The 16,797-nt window shown below is 39.7% G+C and overlaps 1 protein-coding gene across 2 annotated transcripts in view; it reads right to left on the bottom strand.

The window, feature by feature from the left end:
- Positions 1-5,259: 5,259 nt before the first annotated feature.
- Positions 5,260-16,797, bottom strand: part of RAD54B (RAD54 homolog B) — a 79,171-nt gene continuing 67,633 nt past the window's right edge. For both annotated transcript variants that reach the window (XM_024572484.3, XM_024572485.3), the window contains 4 exons: positions 12,704-12,965; positions 11,245-11,311; positions 10,842-11,042; positions 5,260-6,440 (listed from right to left, as the gene is read on the bottom strand). In XM_024572484.3, coding sequence (XP_024428252.2) covers positions 6,220-6,440; positions 10,842-11,042; positions 11,245-11,311; positions 12,704-12,965 — 751 coding nt within the window. In that variant the 3' untranslated portion in view covers positions 5,260-6,219. The remainder of the gene's footprint in view (positions 6,441-10,841; positions 11,043-11,244; positions 11,312-12,703; positions 12,966-16,797) is intronic.

The following is a 16,797-nucleotide window of genomic DNA, read 5'->3' as shown; positions in this document are numbered from 1 at the left end:
TAGCTTTTCTTCTGTTGAATATGATGTTAGCTATGGGTTTGTCATACATGGTCTTTATTATGTTGAGAAATGTTCCCTCTATTCCCACTCTGCTAAAATTTTTATCACAAATGGATGCTGGATTTTGTTATTTTCCTGAATCTATTGATATGATCACATGATTTTTATTCTTTATTTTATGTAGTGTATCATGTTAATTGATTTGAAAATACTGAATCAACCTTGCATCCCAGGAATAAATCCCATTTGATCATGGTGTACAATCTTTCTAAGGCATTGCTGAATTCAGTCGGCTAGTATTTTGTTGAGGATTTTAGCATCTATGTTCATCAGGGATATTCTCCTATAATTTTTTTTGTAATGTCTTTGTCTGGTTTTGGAATCAAGGTAATGCTGGCATCATAAAATGATCTTGTGAGCCTTCCCTCCTCTTGAATTTTTTGGAGTAACTGAATAAAGTGTTAATTCTTCTTTGAACATTTGGTAAAATTCACCTGTGAAGCCATCCAGTCCAGGACTTTTGTTTGCTGAGTGATTTTTGATTACTGATTCTATTTTGTTGGTAGTAACTGGTCTGTTCACATTTCCTATTTCTTCTTAACTCACTCAGCCTTGGAAGATTATATGTTTCTAGGGATTTTTCCACATTGTCCAATTTATTGGCATATACTTGTTTATAGTATTTTCTTATAATCCTGTATATTTCTGTGGTGCCGTTGTCACTTCTTTTATTTTACTTATTTGGGTTCTGTTGGGGTTTTTTTCCTTGATAAGCTTAGTTAAAGGTTTATCAATTTTGTTTATCCTTTCGAAAAACCAGTGTGCCAATCGCAGGGCTAATCAGGTGGTGCCCTATTGTGGTCTAAAGCCAACCACTGGGGCCTCTTGGGAGGGGCTCTGGTGCAGACCAATGTCAGATGCTGCATGTGACTGGCCTGGGGCCACATGTAAGGAGCTACTAAGCAATCTGCAGGTGGTCACTGCCTCTGCTGGACCTGGATGCACATGGAGAAGCCACATGGCAAACCAAGGCCAGTTGCCACCAGTACCAGACCTGGGGCAGGTTAGCAAAAGGCACGAGGCACCCTAAGAACTGCTGCCACCTGCCAGCTTCCTCTAAAGCTCAACTGCTCAAAGATACTCAGTATGCAAGTTGGGAGTCACTCTCAGGGAGTCACTAAGGTGGGACACATGGTGTTCACCAGGTTAATGATGAGCAAAACCTCAGAGTATACTGAGGCCAGCCACCACCTGCCTGAAGCCTGCAGACCTTTTGGTGGGGAGGGATCTCAGGGAGCATCAGGCTGTAGCTAATGGAGTTCACAAGGCTAATGCAGATTCTGGTTTGGCTGTGTGATGGGAGGGCTCAACACAGGAAAGACAATCTTTTCCTCTGGCTGTGTGGGAGGAAGGCGCAACACAGAGACAATGGCAGCCTTCTCGCCTCACAACTCAGTTTCTCCCTGTACGTCTGAGCTGCTGTCCCTCCACCAGAGCTCAGGGTGGGTGCCTGCAAGTGAATCTGTGCACAGGCTCTTTAAGAGGATGCCTGGCTTTCCAGCTTTCCTTCTCACCCGGATGGACAGAATACCCACTGCTTTTCACAGACAGATGCTTTGTGACCCCTGTTCCCAGCACTAGAGTTCTAGACTGGGGAACATGATGTAGGGCTAGGATCCTTCACAGGGGGGACCAGTGCAGCTGAGATACCCCTCAACTCTCAACCACCACATGAATACAGGGTCCGCTTGTTTCGCCTCCACCCCAACTACCAGTCTTGACGTGGCTGCTTCTTTATTTCCTTAGTTATAGGAGCTCTGTTCAGCTAGTCTTCCGATGGTTCTGCAGGTCAACTGTTCTATAATTTAGTTGTAATTTTGATTGGTCCTCGGAGGAGGTGAGCAGTGTCCACCACCTACTCTATCCTCTTGATTGGAACTCCCAATAAGGATTTTTTTCAGACTTCTGTCATGAAAGCTGTATTCTGAATTGGTATTTATTTTGTGGACAAGATGAACAAAGGATCTTAGGGATGGAAGATTTCTAATGGCTGGAAACAGAGAACACAGGCCAACTAGTACTACAGGAAACTGAACAACTACAACCCCTGTATCTTATAAGGTAAGAGAAGATGGTATTCCTTTGTTAAGTCTATCCTTCAACAACAAAAACAGCATGTCTAAAAAGCCCTCTAGAACCCAACATATTAATTTGGGACCAACTCAGAGGAACACTAAGTTTTCCAGGCAATGTGACATAGGCTATGACTGCACCACTCAGGCAAAATGACAGCAAGAGCAGAGTTCTTTTACTTACACCCTTATCATACACCCTGTTAAACGGACAGTCTGCTAGGAAGTTGAAGTCTGCAGAGCAGAGCTGCTCAGGTTTTATCCACCATGAATGATTCACTCCTGATGAGAATGTAATGAAATATATTTACCTTGTCACCTAGAGCAAGAACATTTTCACGTGATGTGTCAAAGGTGTATTTGTGTAATTAACAATGAAGTATGTATGTGTGACTCAAATAACACCCAGTACACTGACAGCTTTTGTCAGCTCATGCAGCAGATTGATAGAAGTCATGGAAGCAAAAAGGGAAGGCTGTTCACGGCCAGAAGGCAAGAGGAAAGTGCTGGCTCTTCTCTCTTCAGTGTCACACACAGCTCCATGCTCAGCAATGGGCTGGGTAACTGCCTTGAAACTGAGATCTGTGAGCAAGAAACCAATCATGGAAGTGAAGGAAGAAAAAGCAGTGAAGTACGTCATTCATTCTTACTTAAAGTAGCTGTTTTGTGCCAGGGACCATAATATCTCAAGGTCCTGAGATATTAGCATGAGTAAGATAAAACCCCTGACCTCAAAGAAGTCAGCCTAGTAGAAGAGGGAGCGAGGTAAACAGTTACAGACAATACATTAAGTGCTACATACCCGGGTTATAAACGGGAAGCACAGAGAAGGAGAATAAATACGGGAATTCTTATACATTCATCATCTGCCACAGAGAAGCATCTACTTTTTATATGAGACCCAGATGTGAATCTAGTGCCCTTTAACGTCAGATTAAATGAGTATGAACGCCCACCACAAGCCCTTGGCCCGTCAAAGTTTACAACTTTCCTCAATTCCCAAGGGCTTACCATCTGCTTCTCACCCTCTGCACTCCATGTCACACATACAGCATCTGTCCCACATCACATGGACTCCCTCAAGGAAACAGCTTTTCCGGAAATTCTGGCAATAGTTCAGGGTGGGGCAGAGATGAAAGGAGGACAACTTCTCACACTATTTAGCAAACAACTCAATGGAGAATTGTTTTTTGAACATTCTCTCGTTCCCATCACTGGAAATTCTCTTCTCTACCCAGTCCCAGCTTCCCTCTACACTCTCATTTTCCTTTCTTCTCAACTTTCCCTCCCAGATTGCCTTTTTTTTTTTTAAGATTTTATTTATTTAATTGTTTAGAGAGGTGAAGGGAGAAAAAGGGAGAGAAACATCAATGTGTGGTTGCCCCTAGCACACCCCTTACTGGGAACCTGGCCAGCATCCCAGGCATGTGCCCTAGACTGGGAATCGAACCAGTGACCCTTTGATTCGCAGGCCAGCACTTAACCACTGGGCCACACCAGCCAGGGCTTCAGATTGCCTTTAAATTTTCAAATTTTTCCCCTTCTATTACACTTTAACAGCAACCAAAACCCAAGGTCTTGAGAGGCTCACCCAAGTTTTAATAGGGTATTTTTCCAAATAAAAACCAAGAGAAATTCTCATACCAGAACTCAAGATAATACTTCTCCACAGCACTACCCATATATTATTTCATTTAAGTTTCACAACTACCCTTGGACATTTCATTGAACAGATAGGAAAAGTCAGTTCACCTAAGTAACTACTCACTCTGTCTCATAGGTTCTAATGCATGCAAAAGCACTTAGCATGTCGAACACTGTGATGAGCCATTATTACTATTTTCACCATAGTATTTAGTTGTTTTATCTCTTTTCCTGTATCTCTTCCCACCTACACTTACTACTATCCAGGTAGTATCATCCAATCTCATAACCGTCTATATAAATTCCAAATTTATCTTCCACCTTGACCAGTGCTTCTGAACTCAACTCACAGATCAAACTGCTTACTTGACATCCACTGGATCTCTAACAGGATAGCAAACATAACATAATCAATACTGAGTTTCTGACTGTCCCCCGTAAACATCTTCTCTCGCAGTCTTCCCATCTCAGTAACTGGTCATACCTTTCCTCCCTTAGCTCAGGCCAAAAATCTTGAAGTCATTCTTGATTTTTTCTTTCTTATATCCTATAATGTATTCAGAAATCTTGTTGGCTCTGCCTCCAAGAACATTCAGAGCCCAACCACTCCTTAACAATTCAGAGCTAGCACCTGGTCTCCATACCCGTGGCCTTTTAACTAGAGCCTTTCAATAGCCTCCTATCTCATCTCCTTGCTTCTGCCCATGTTCCACCATCATCTGTTCTCCTCGAGAAGCAGTTCAGATCATGTCTTTCCTCAGCTCAAATCCCAGTGGTTTGCCGTCTCCCTCAGAGGAAAAGCTAAAGCCCTGGAAACAGTCTTCAGCGCCCTATGGCAACTGACCTCCCCCACCTCCATCACCTCTTTGGACCTCATCTCTTACCACTCTTCTTAATCTCCGCACAATGGCGTCTGGCTGTTTCTCAAATGTATCAAACACTGCTTCACATGTCTGAAGGCCTTTGCACTCGAGGTTCCTTCTGCCTGCAACATGTTTTCAAAAGAATGTCGTGGTTCTTAATCCCTCACACCTGTCAGGTCTCTGCATCAATCTACCCTATATATCAATACACAGCAATCACCATCTCCACTCTGATATGGGCCTTATTATGCTTATTTTTCTTCATAAAACTTACTACCATGTGCCACATTACCTATGTGCATCATTCTCTGCGAGCTAGAATGGAAGCACCATGAAGACAGAGACTTTGCCTGTTTTATTCACTGTTTTATGCACAATTCCTAGGACAATGTTCAATATGTACCAGGTACTCAATAAATATTTATGCAGCAACACAAGAATTTAATTAAAATAAGGAAGGCAAGAGTTTCAGGAAGGAAGTGTTCACCAACACCTACTGTGATCCGAGGCCAAGAGAGACGAAGAGAGCTCACTGCACTGTCGACTAGGGAGTCACGGGGAAGGGGGCCTGAGGCCGGCGGGACAGAGGCCAGGAGCTGTGGGTTGGCTGTGACCCAAGGTGGGAAAGGGAGAACTCCCTTCTGAAAACGGGCAGTGGTGATAGGTGACAGCCTGTGAATGTACAAGCGGTCATTCTTTTCAGCATGGGTAATTTTTTAATGTGATATAAAGCAAAATTTATACTTAAAAAAAATTTTCATATTATAACATTTATTCAACATCTCAAGGCAATATTCAGTCTAAAAGAAATTTTCCTAAATAGAAGCAAACGCTTATTATAGAAGCCACAATTGGGTATTAAATAACACCTTTTTCTTCATATACTTCAGTCTTCTAAAGCTTGCTTTGTGCATTAAAACCCTTTGTAATGTCAAAAATTACTGCAGACACCCTCAACATGATAGTTGAAATTTTTTTCAATTTACAAACAACGCTTGGTGGGCAGAGCTTTATAGACGTCAGGCCAGTGCCCCACGAGTCTGAGCCCCCAGATGAGGCACGAGTGCTCTGCAGTGTCCCATCCCCGTGCGCCTCCTCCTGGCCAACCCACTACCTTCTGCACCCAGTGCGCCCTGCAGCGACTGTCACCTCCACCGTCTCCAGCATTTGCAGTTCCGGGCGCTGATTCTCTTACTCCCTTGAGCTACAGTTTAAATTTATCAAGTTTTTCAATTATCTGACACATCTCTGCCTAATATTCCTAATCAGGTTAGATTCCCCAAGACAGGTATTTTACCTTTTTTCATATTCCTTATGAAAATTCCTTAGTGGGTTACTTGATAAAAGTGCATTAATTATGGAATTATTACTAAACAGTTACAAGACAGATATATTTAATGTTTCAATATTTAAGAACACATACAACAGTCGACTGTGTTATCAAAATTATGATATACTTTGCAACAAATGTATTATGGTAATGTAAACAATTCTATTGGTTTCCAGAAATTACATTTAATTGTCGTAATTTTTAAAGGGATTTTTTAACTCATGACAAAGCAGTGTCATGAGTTAATCTGTCATTGTACAGCAGCAGTTTGATTAGTTATATTCTGAAAAAAGAATGATACATTTTCCCTTATTCTTTCAAGAAAAGGATCTTCAAGATTGAAATGATCTCCAGAAAAATGTTTCCACTGCTTCAGCTGTGACATGGAGAGAGGTTTCAGGGAGTCAGGCTTCTGGTGATGTGGACCAAGCTGACGATTTCTAGAGAGAGGGAATTTTTCCAGTGAATCACCTGCAATAAGTAAAAGAATGAGAGAGTCCCTAAGCCAATCAATATTCTACTGTGTACAATACTTTTTATTTTATGATATAATAAGTTTATGCAATTTATTACATTTCGGTCCTGACTTCAAGGACCTTATGGTCTAGTAGGAGATACACACAGTGAACAAATAATCATCCAAAGAGCTATGTTACAGGTCTGCAATCCCTTACCTAAAACCTTTGGGACCAGATAGATATATTTCCAAATTCAGAATATAATTTTGCAGGAGGGGAGTGAGTGGAGGTGGAAGAGGGTACAGAGGGTATAAATGGTAGTGGAAAAAATACAATTAAAAAAATATAATTGGAACAATCTGGGACAGCACTCCATAAGCAAGGCCATTAACATTCTGCAAGTCATATGAACAGTCCTACAAAATGAGTTAAAGATTACTGATAAATTCACATCAATTTTGGGAAGGTTTCTGCCACCAATGAGTCCGTTATAGATATATAAAGATAAAACAAGTTTTAGTCTTCCAGCTTTCTAGATTTCAAAATTGAAGACAAGGAACTATGGACCTATATTATTGATATAAACAGAGTTAAAGGTACGAAGTTAGATACAGGGGACAAATAAGATACAGGAATCTGAGAACATATAACAAGATAAACTGACTTGTTTTGTTAAGATCTAAAAGATGCGAAGGCAAGAACTAGATGCGGAAGGGAGGTAAAGCACTCCAGAAAGGGACATAAAAAAGCAAAGGAGGGAAAGGGAGGTAGGGCACAGCTGAGGAACTGACAGGAGCCTAAGGCAATTTGAGCCTGGCCAGCAGAGGCAAAGAAAATGCAAGAAAAGAAGTTAGGTAATGCAAGGCGATGTGCACTTTCAAAGGCTGAATTATGCAAAACGCTGTAATCAAATCATGCAGGGAAGAGGCCAGTAGTAATTCATTAAATCCATTTCTCTTTCCCAGGGCACTTAGCCACCTCTCCCAGCCTCCATTACAGACAGATGCAACCCCTGAGTCTAGCCTATGGATGTGGATAGAAGTAATCTATGTCATTTCCAGGTCTGGCCTATGAAAGTCCCCTCCACCACATGGTTTTCTACTTTTTCTCTTCTCTCACCTGCTTGCTGGCAGATGCAGGGATCCCAGAAGGGGACTCTGACATCTAAGGGGATGGTAGAGGCCAAATGGAAGAAGCCTGGGTCACTAAATCACCTTACAGAAGGCTGTCCACTCTGTGATTTGTCTGTTGCGGTAGGACACTGTGGTTTTCGAGTTTCTTAAGTCACGGCACTTACCCTACCCGAACTAACTCGCCACTTTAACTATTTTAGTCTTTAGCCTAAAAGCAATGGAAGCTATTGAAGGTTTTACTTTTTAACCTTTTAATTATGAGATATTTAAAATAAATATAAAAGGTGATGAGATAGAAAAGAACCTACAGGCTTATATTCCCCACCTTCAATAACTACCAACTAAAGGCCAACCCTGTTTCGCTTAGATCCCACTTCCCCATTTCCTCATTATTAAGTGTATAGCGCCCATCATCTCACCTGTAAATATTTCACTCTGCATCTGTGAAAGACAGAGACTGCTCTCTAAATTTAATCACACCTAAAAAATCCCTTAATATCATCAAAATCCTATCAACGTTCAAAATAACAGGTTTTAAGAAAAGAGATGACAAAATTGCTTTGAGAATCCAGCAAACAGTACAATACCTTCAAAGTATTGACAAAAAAAAAAATCCTATCAACTAGAATTGTACACCTAGCAAAGACAGCATTTGAAAGAGAAAAAAACAAATGCATTTTGAAAAATCAAAGATTGAGTTAACCGCTAATAGGTCCCTGTTAGAAATTTTTTTTAAAAAGAATATAAGACAGTTGAAATGAATCAAAATATGTCAATAATTATAGTAAATGTAAAAGACTAAATGCTGCTGTTAAAAGAGAAGATCAGACTGGATTTTTAAAAATCCGGCTTTATGCTTTTAATAATAGAGACACCTAAAACATAACATAGAAATATTTATGGGAAAGATACACAAGACCAATACTATAAGAAGCTGATGTAATATATTAACTTAAGGCAAATGAAAGCAATTCATCAGGGATAAAGAAATCACTACATAATTATAAAATAAACAGACCATGAAGGAAAAACATCACAAAGAAGATATAAAATATATAAAGCAAAAATTAATAGAATAACAAAAAACTTTGATGTCTACTGTAATACTGCAAGATTTTAACACTACTTTCAGTAACAGATATAGCTAACAGTAAATTAGGTTATTAGTAGAAAAATGGGCAAATGATATAAACAGATGGTTCATATCAAGGAAATAGGAAAATACGCTCAACTTCACTCACAGTAACAGAAAAGCAAATTAAAACTAGACCATTATACATTATTTTACTATCAGAGTGGCAAAATTCCAAACATTTGATAATGCACTAGACTGGCAAAGCTGTGGGAAAATAGCCATTTTAGTACCTTGCTGGTGGGATGTGAATGATACAATCCCCAATGAAGGGCATTTTAGCAATATCTATTAAAATTACAAATGCATATATTCTCTGACCCAATAACACTTGATATTTTCCCTTGTAGATGTACTTGAACATATGGAAAATGATGTATAAGTAAAGATATACACTGACTGAAAAGAACCTAACTGTACACCTGTGGGGGACAGATAAATACACAACAGAGGATTATATAGCTGCAGGGAAAATATGAGGAAACTTTAATGATGTGGTCAGATCTCAAAATACAATATTAAATGAAAAAGGTACAGATGTATACATAAACTATGCTGCCCTTTACTGTGGTAAAAATGGACAAGAATAAGTATTCGGAGTTCCTTGCATGTACATAAAAATATATATAGAAGGGTACACAAAAAACTAATACTAGTAGTTTCTTACAGGGTAGAAGGGCTAGAAATTAGGCAGGTGAGAATAGTGTGGGAGGAGTTTTCACCATATATAATGTATATTTTTAGTGCTGAGCCATGTAAATATATTACCAATTTGTGAGATAAAACAGCAAATTTTTAAATCTGTAAAATAAGAAAAAATTGATCTGGTAACAAAATTTGACCAATATGGCAGGACTCTAAACTAAGTAATTAAGAAAATACACATGGTTTTCATGCACGAAAGAAACATTTACAAAGTGACCACATGCCAGGCCACCACCAAGTCTCTGTAGTTATCAAAGAATCAGTATCATGCAGACCATATTTCAGACTATAGTGCAGTAGCCAGAATTCAATAACAAGAACTAAAGTATGTTTCAAAAGAGACTTTTAAATAATTCACGAGTCAAAGAAGACATCATAATGGAAAAATGAAGTATTTAGAACTGTATAATAAAAAGACTATATCAAAATTATAAGACTCAGCCCTGGCTGGTGTTGCTCAGTGGACTAAGTGCTGGCCTGTGAACAAAGGGTCACCAGTTTGATTCCAGTCAGGGTACATGCCTGGGTTGCAGGCTGGGTTCCCAGGGCAGGGTGCACAGAGGCAACCACACATTGATGTTTCTCTCCCTCTCTTTTTCCCTCCCTTCCTCTCTCTAAAAATCAATAAAATCTTTTTTTTTAATTATAAGACTCAGAGGAAAATTTATAGCCTTAAATACCTATTTCATAAAAGACTGAAAATAATTAAGCTAAGCATTTAACTTGAAAAATAAAAAGAAAGAACAGAGTAAATGCAATAAAACAGGGAAAATAAAATAAAAGCAGAAATTATTAACAGGAAATATATGACAGAGAATCAAATATCATTTATATGAAATATAAATTCTTCCGTGTCAGTCTTGTACAGTCTACCTTCCCAAACCTAGTCAATATAATTTATCAAGTGATTTCAAACTCCTGAACATTGCTCGCTCGAGTCCTACTCGTCATCCAGTTCCCATGTGAATGGTGTTAATCCTACAGGACTGACATTTTAGCTTCACTTCACCAACACCGACAGTTCACGACGTACTGACCAGTATGGTGGCCCATGCTAGCCCCCTCAGACAGTGTGACCCCGGAATGATTAAGGCCTTCACAAAATGAACAAAGATTAAAATTATTCTGTCAAGTGTATGCTTTTTGGGAAATAGAAAAAAGGATTAAAAACGTTGTAATTCTGAAGCCATTATACCGGGATTTGAAAGACTTCTCTAAGTTAGGCTTTTCACAACTGATTTAAAAATAAGGAGCAAACTGAGAGTATAAGGTTCTAATTAATTTCTCAATTCCTGATCAGGCAGTTGCCCTATGACCTCAGGAAAAAAGAAAACTAATGTATACAACTGGTACATATTTTAGTTATTCTGTATTTAAATATTTTCAACAGCTGAAGAGAGACAAATGAACTTTACCATCACAACAGAGTTAAAATACAACAAACCTGTGTGAGCTAGTTCTCCCGTACATTCGCACTCAAGCAGGTCGTGAGTAACGCAATGGGAACTTTCATGCAGTGTGAATAAATCTTTAAGTTCCTCTACTGAAAACTGAATATGTTCCGATGTCCTGGTTAGGTCTACAACTGCCCCAGAAAGGCCTTGCTTGCTGATCTGCCTTTGGTAGATCTTCTCTTCTATTGTACCTGAAGAGAAAACATTCACTGAATTTTCTTCAGTATTTATGTCTGTTATTTTTGAAGGGTACAGTATGTTTAGCTTACTAGTTAACAAAAAAAAAAAACCCAAAAAACAATAATTCCTAACACTGAAGTATAGATTAACAAAAAAAAATTGTTTTAATTATTCAAAGAGAATGCAATTTTTGTCACATTGAAGGGTTATTACCTGTGGTTAGGAGTCTGTAAATATGTACAGGATGCTTCTGACCATCTCTCCACACCCTAGACATTGCCTTAGAAAATAAAGGAGAATGCTGAGAGTACTGTTGGTCGAATAGCCTTTTCCACATAAGCAACGCACATTAATACATTTAAGATTAGGAATTCTAGGTTTTACTTATAGCTTCCAAAGCCAAAGCCCAGGCATACCCAAGCATTCTGCACTTGGTACCTCTTCCCTGAGAAGGAGAAAGGGACGGCCCCCACGGTGGTGCTGTGAAGTAACTGCAGGGGGTCGGCAAAGGGAGGCGGTCTGTCCGCACCCGCATCAAAGTCCCACACAGCCGCTCTAGACAGTAAGAACGCAAAGAGCCACTGAGCACGGACATTCCCAGCTCACGACTCCTCCCGAAGGAAGCCCTAGGATACCTGCAATCAGTTCAGGCTCTGGGCAGGCCCTTGTGGTTCCAGGGTCAATGATACTGTACAGTAAAGGGTTGATATTCAAACCCGGCACACTCCAAAGAAAAGCCTGGCCTTCCAACCAGCTCCTGGGAGATAACCTAAACCCTGGGAATATTCTTCCTGATAAAAGGGTCTTTGTTTACCTGGGGCCTTGGGCCACACTAGACAGTTTACACTAACAGTGTGATTTAGGTGAGGGCCCTGGGCCATGTCCTGTCAGGGTGACCTCTGGTAGGGTTGGAGACTGAATAACTAGGGTCAGTCACTTGGGTACTCCATGCCTACACAACCGACACCCAACACACACTCTGGCCACCAACATGCAAGTGAACGTCTCTGTTTGACAAAACTCCGTATGTATTGTCACTCATCGATGCCAGGAGAACTAAGTGTTGTCCATCCAACTCCAGAAGGGGAGGGAGATCGGACACTCGTGCCTGGTCTCTTCTGGACTCTGCCCTGTGCGCCTTTACTGATTTTACTCTGTACCTTTTCACTGTAATTACAACAGAGATACCGACTCAGGTGCAAATCTGTAAGTAGAAATCTCAGAATACATAAAGATGGACTGTCCACTAAAGAAAACCAAAGGCTCTTCTGAAATATTTCCCTAAATAAGGTGATTTTATATCTTTACCGTACTCTGCTCAAACATTGATCATAGCAATACTTTACTGTCTTACCCGTGTGTTGTAAGCATGCTGAAGGCCCAATTCTGCAGTAAGCTTGAGCCTAGAGACACGCAGGTTTGGGTTAGAATCTGCTGGCTCTGCTACAGGACCTAGAACAAGCTTTCAGGTCTTCCTCTGCAAAATGGGGCTAACAATATCCACACTTGCGAAGACTGAAAGGATGTAAAGCACTTAGCAGAGTCCTTGGCAAAATAAGGGCTTTAAATGCAGCAGTTCTCATACGAGACATCATCATCTTTGTATCCCCAGCAGGTATACCCCCAGGAGGCATTCTATAATGTTTATTTAACGCATAAAACACAGCCCTACCTGGATGTCCGTGGCTGGATTCCAATCGATGTCATAGAGAACTAAGTGAGATCCTCCAATAAGGTTAAGTCCCACACCACCAGCTTTTGAACTTAACAAAAAAATAAACACAGAAGAGTATTTACTGTTGAAGCCATCAACAATCCGCTGCCTTTGAGAGACTGGTGTTTGTCCATCGAGTCTTGAATATGCATATCCGTGACGCCTGCATACTTCTTGTAAAACATTCAGCGTTTTTGTGTAGTTGGATACCAACACCACCCTGCCAATCAAAAAGAAAGACTCTTGACATATACAATTTAAAGACAATCTTAGATTATTTTAATTGAAGATGCAAAGTAACATTATCACTGATATTTACAGGACATGCAACAATGACTTTATACATTAAAACACAGGTTCTGCTTCAAATTCAATTTTACAGTCAGTATCTAAGAGACTTCCAGTTTTAAAATAGTGAAGTAAATACCTTTCTGCCATCTTCACCTCTCTAAAGTCACCCCAAAATAGCAGAATGACAAACAGAAATACAAACTCTATCTTGGATAAAATAGGAGACATTTATATATGAAAACAGAGAATGACATAATAGTGACCTACTTATGAGTATACAGAAGGTGAAACCTAAGTGCCCCAAGCAGGAAATTCCAGTAAGAAGTAAGTGCAAGTTCATTCACCCCATAGAATCTTCTTCAGGTATCTCAGAAGGAGGAAACTGGAGCTCTTACAAGGGCACTGGTAAGTAGAACCCAGGCCCTACCCCATGTCCCCAGTTGACTTTCTTTCTCAAATGTTTGTCTAGAGAAAGTAAATCAAAGAACTTAGATCAGAGGACTTTAACGGCAGAAACATAACGACTAATCAAAATGAAAGTATGCATTCTGGATGATAAGATCCCAGTCCCCTTCTCCTGCCAGCTCCCAGGACGCCAACAGCCAGGCGTCCCTCTCACATCCCACTCAGGAGAGATGTCATTAGAAGGTTCGTATCTAGGATGACATAAACGACCCAAGAGAAAAGACCCACAGGAAGTCCCTAAATAACAAAGCCAACTCACTGCCTAATTACCCAGCTAGGTAACAAGTCAACAAGCCCTACCCACTACTCAGAGCATTCAATAATGTTTCACTGCCTTCCTCTTAAATACAAATGGGCACCAAGGATCACCAGCTATTTGAGGTGAGCCTCCAACATTAAATATAGAAACCAAAACACCAACAACAACAAAAAGAAGAAACCTGAATAAACAGAGCAATGGAGGAAAAAGAAAACAATATCCTCAAATAAGAGGTAACATTCACAAGGGAAGGCAATAAAAAAAAAATCAATCAGGAATAAGAAAAATACCTTATAAATTTAAAATGATAGCCAAAATAAACTTTTCACTGGAGATTTAGAAGATAATAACAAGAGATAGATTAAAACGTAATGCAATGACCAACAGGACAGAAAAGATAAAAGAATTATCCATGAGGTTCAAAACCCGGCTGACAGAAATTCTCCCCCGAAAGAAATAAACTGTTGAGAAAAAGAGAAAGAGAGAAATGGGAAGAGAAAAACGGAGGGAGAGGGTGAAAGGGTGAGGGAAAGAGGGAGAGAGTGGGAAGGAGCGGGGAGAGACAGGCAGGCAGGCAGGCAGGCATTTTCCTGACCTGGGGGTATTCAGATGAAAAGAACTCACTGAAAAGTTCCTAACTCAATAAATGAAAAAATGATCCATATGAAAGCACACCAAGATTTTAATTCAAACTATGAGGAATGAAGAAGAGCTGCTAGAGCTTGCATGGAGAAAACACAAGTTACATGCCAAGAACAGAAACCAGAAAGGCATCAGACTTCTCAAATACAACTCTGAAAGCTGGAATACATATAAAGCAATCTTCAAAATTCTAAGAGACTACTATTTCAATCTAGAATCTTATAAACAGGTTAGCTGTCAGTCAAGTACTAGCATAGAATAAAAACAGTATCAGACAGGAAAGACATCAAAAGACTTACCTCCCATCTTCTCTTTCTTAGGAAGCTACTATAGGATGCACTCCAGCAAAAATGTGGCACACAGGAAACAGAGATCCAACAGAAGAGAAGAGAGAGGAATTTATAGGCGATGGTTAAGCAAAGTTCCAGGATGGCAGCTCTGTGACAAGATTAGTGAACAACCAGTTCAAAAGGGTAGCAGGAGGGCAGAGGACTCTAACAGAAAAGACAAAGAAAAAATAAAGGAAATAGAGATTGATAGGACAAATGCACCAAAAGGTACTGAAAGGTATAGGAAGACTTTGTAATACAACGAATGAAATAAATGGGGAGGAGAGGTAAAAAGGCAATCAGTTATGCACTGGCCAGGTGGCTCAGTTGGTTGGAACATTATCCCATAGCATTATCCCAAACACCAAAAGTTTTCAGGTTCAATTCCAGGTCAGGGCACATACCTGGGAGTGGGTTTGATCCCCAGTCTAGGTGTGTACAGAAGGTAATCGATCAATGTTTCTTTCCCTCTCTCTCATTCATCAACATATCCTCAGGTGAGGATTAATTTTTTTTTTTTTTTTTTACAAAAAGGTAATCATAGCTCCAGGAAAGGAAAAGTTGTTCAACAAAAGACATGTAATCACGTAAGCTATTTGTCTTAGCAGTAAACAACTTAATTGTAATATCATAAGTATTAAATATTAATTTAACCAGAGGTTATGTGACTGGCCTAGAAGGATGGAAGGTGGAAGGAGGACATAAAAGCACTCAACTGTCATGAATTACAAGACACAGTCATTAAATAATGTCAAAATCAATGAAATGAGTGACATCAGCAAGATGTCACTGGACTAAGACACTCCAGGTCCTCATTCTCCCATGGAAACATCAAATAAACTCCTGGAAACTCATGAAAATAACTTTATAGGAGCTCCGGAAATCAAAGATCTACAGCAACCAAGCAAATGCCCAATCAAGAGAAAGGCACATTCTGAACAGTGGGGACCTGCACAGCGTTTTTGTCACTCTGCCCCGACACCAGCAAGGATAAATTCATCTGTGTTCAAAGCTTATCTCCTCTCACTTCAGCTAAAACTCTGTTCACTCATTATGTTTTGCCCAATAACAACCAGCTATCCCTCACTCGGAAAAGAATAAAAAGGATACAGTAAACAAAAGTTCACACTCCTAAATTCAAACAGGGCACAATCTGCATATAATCATACATGTTCTCCTCTACATATCAAATACCAACTAATAAAAGATTTTAATTAAACTATATTAAACATTTCACAGAATGTTTCTTTGTTCTAGTCACTTCATTGTTATGAAAATAAATCTAAAAATCTTCACAAGTCAAATGATACTAAAAACCTTCCAAAGAGGTTAAGACTCCTTAACAATCCAACATAATCACCATTTTGTAGTCTTTCTATGTATTTTTGCCTTAATTCACAGACACGGGTTGAATGCCTCTGACCTAACGATAATGAAGACCCAGTCCCTGCACTACAGGTAATGACTTATAAGAGAACCCACGATTAAATATGTGAGAAGAGCTCCATTAGAAGGAGGCATGAGACGCTGCAGAGTTCAGGAGAGGGACAGCTAACTTGAACTGAGGCCAGGGACTTCGTAGAAAGCATCTGAGATGAATATTCATGATGAGAAAAGGCTGGCCAGAAGAATGAGAAGTAGAGGCAATGCTGGGACAGGAAATCACAACAGGTATGAGCGGAGGCAAATCTGGGTTCTGCAGGTAGTTCCGTATGACTGGGCCACAGAGTAAGTGTGAAGGAATGGAGAGAGATGAGGTTGGAAAAGGAGGCATTAGTCAGGTCATCAAGAATCTCGTCCAATTTGCTAAAGCATTCAGAAATTTCTGGAAGACAACTGGGAGTCTTTGAATATAAAAAGGGAGTGACATGTCACATTTCTATTTTAGAATATGATTTAGGACAATGTTGATATGTAATGGGGTTGAAAGAAAGAGGGAAATAAAGTTTGTAAGAGATCATCATAACCCAAACCCGTAATTAAAAGAATCAAAACAAAAATGTTGATACCATAAGGAAATGGGTGCCTGAGATTAAGAAATAAAATCAGTAGAACTTAGTGACTGA

This window comes from Desmodus rotundus, chromosome 8, assembly GCF_022682495.2.
Source record: "Desmodus rotundus isolate HL8 chromosome 8, HLdesRot8A.1, whole genome shotgun sequence".
Lineage (NCBI taxonomy): Eukaryota > Metazoa > Chordata > Mammalia > Chiroptera > Phyllostomidae > Desmodus > Desmodus rotundus.
Note: the sequence above shows the minus strand (reverse complement) of the source record. Positions and strands in the feature narration are given on the sequence as shown.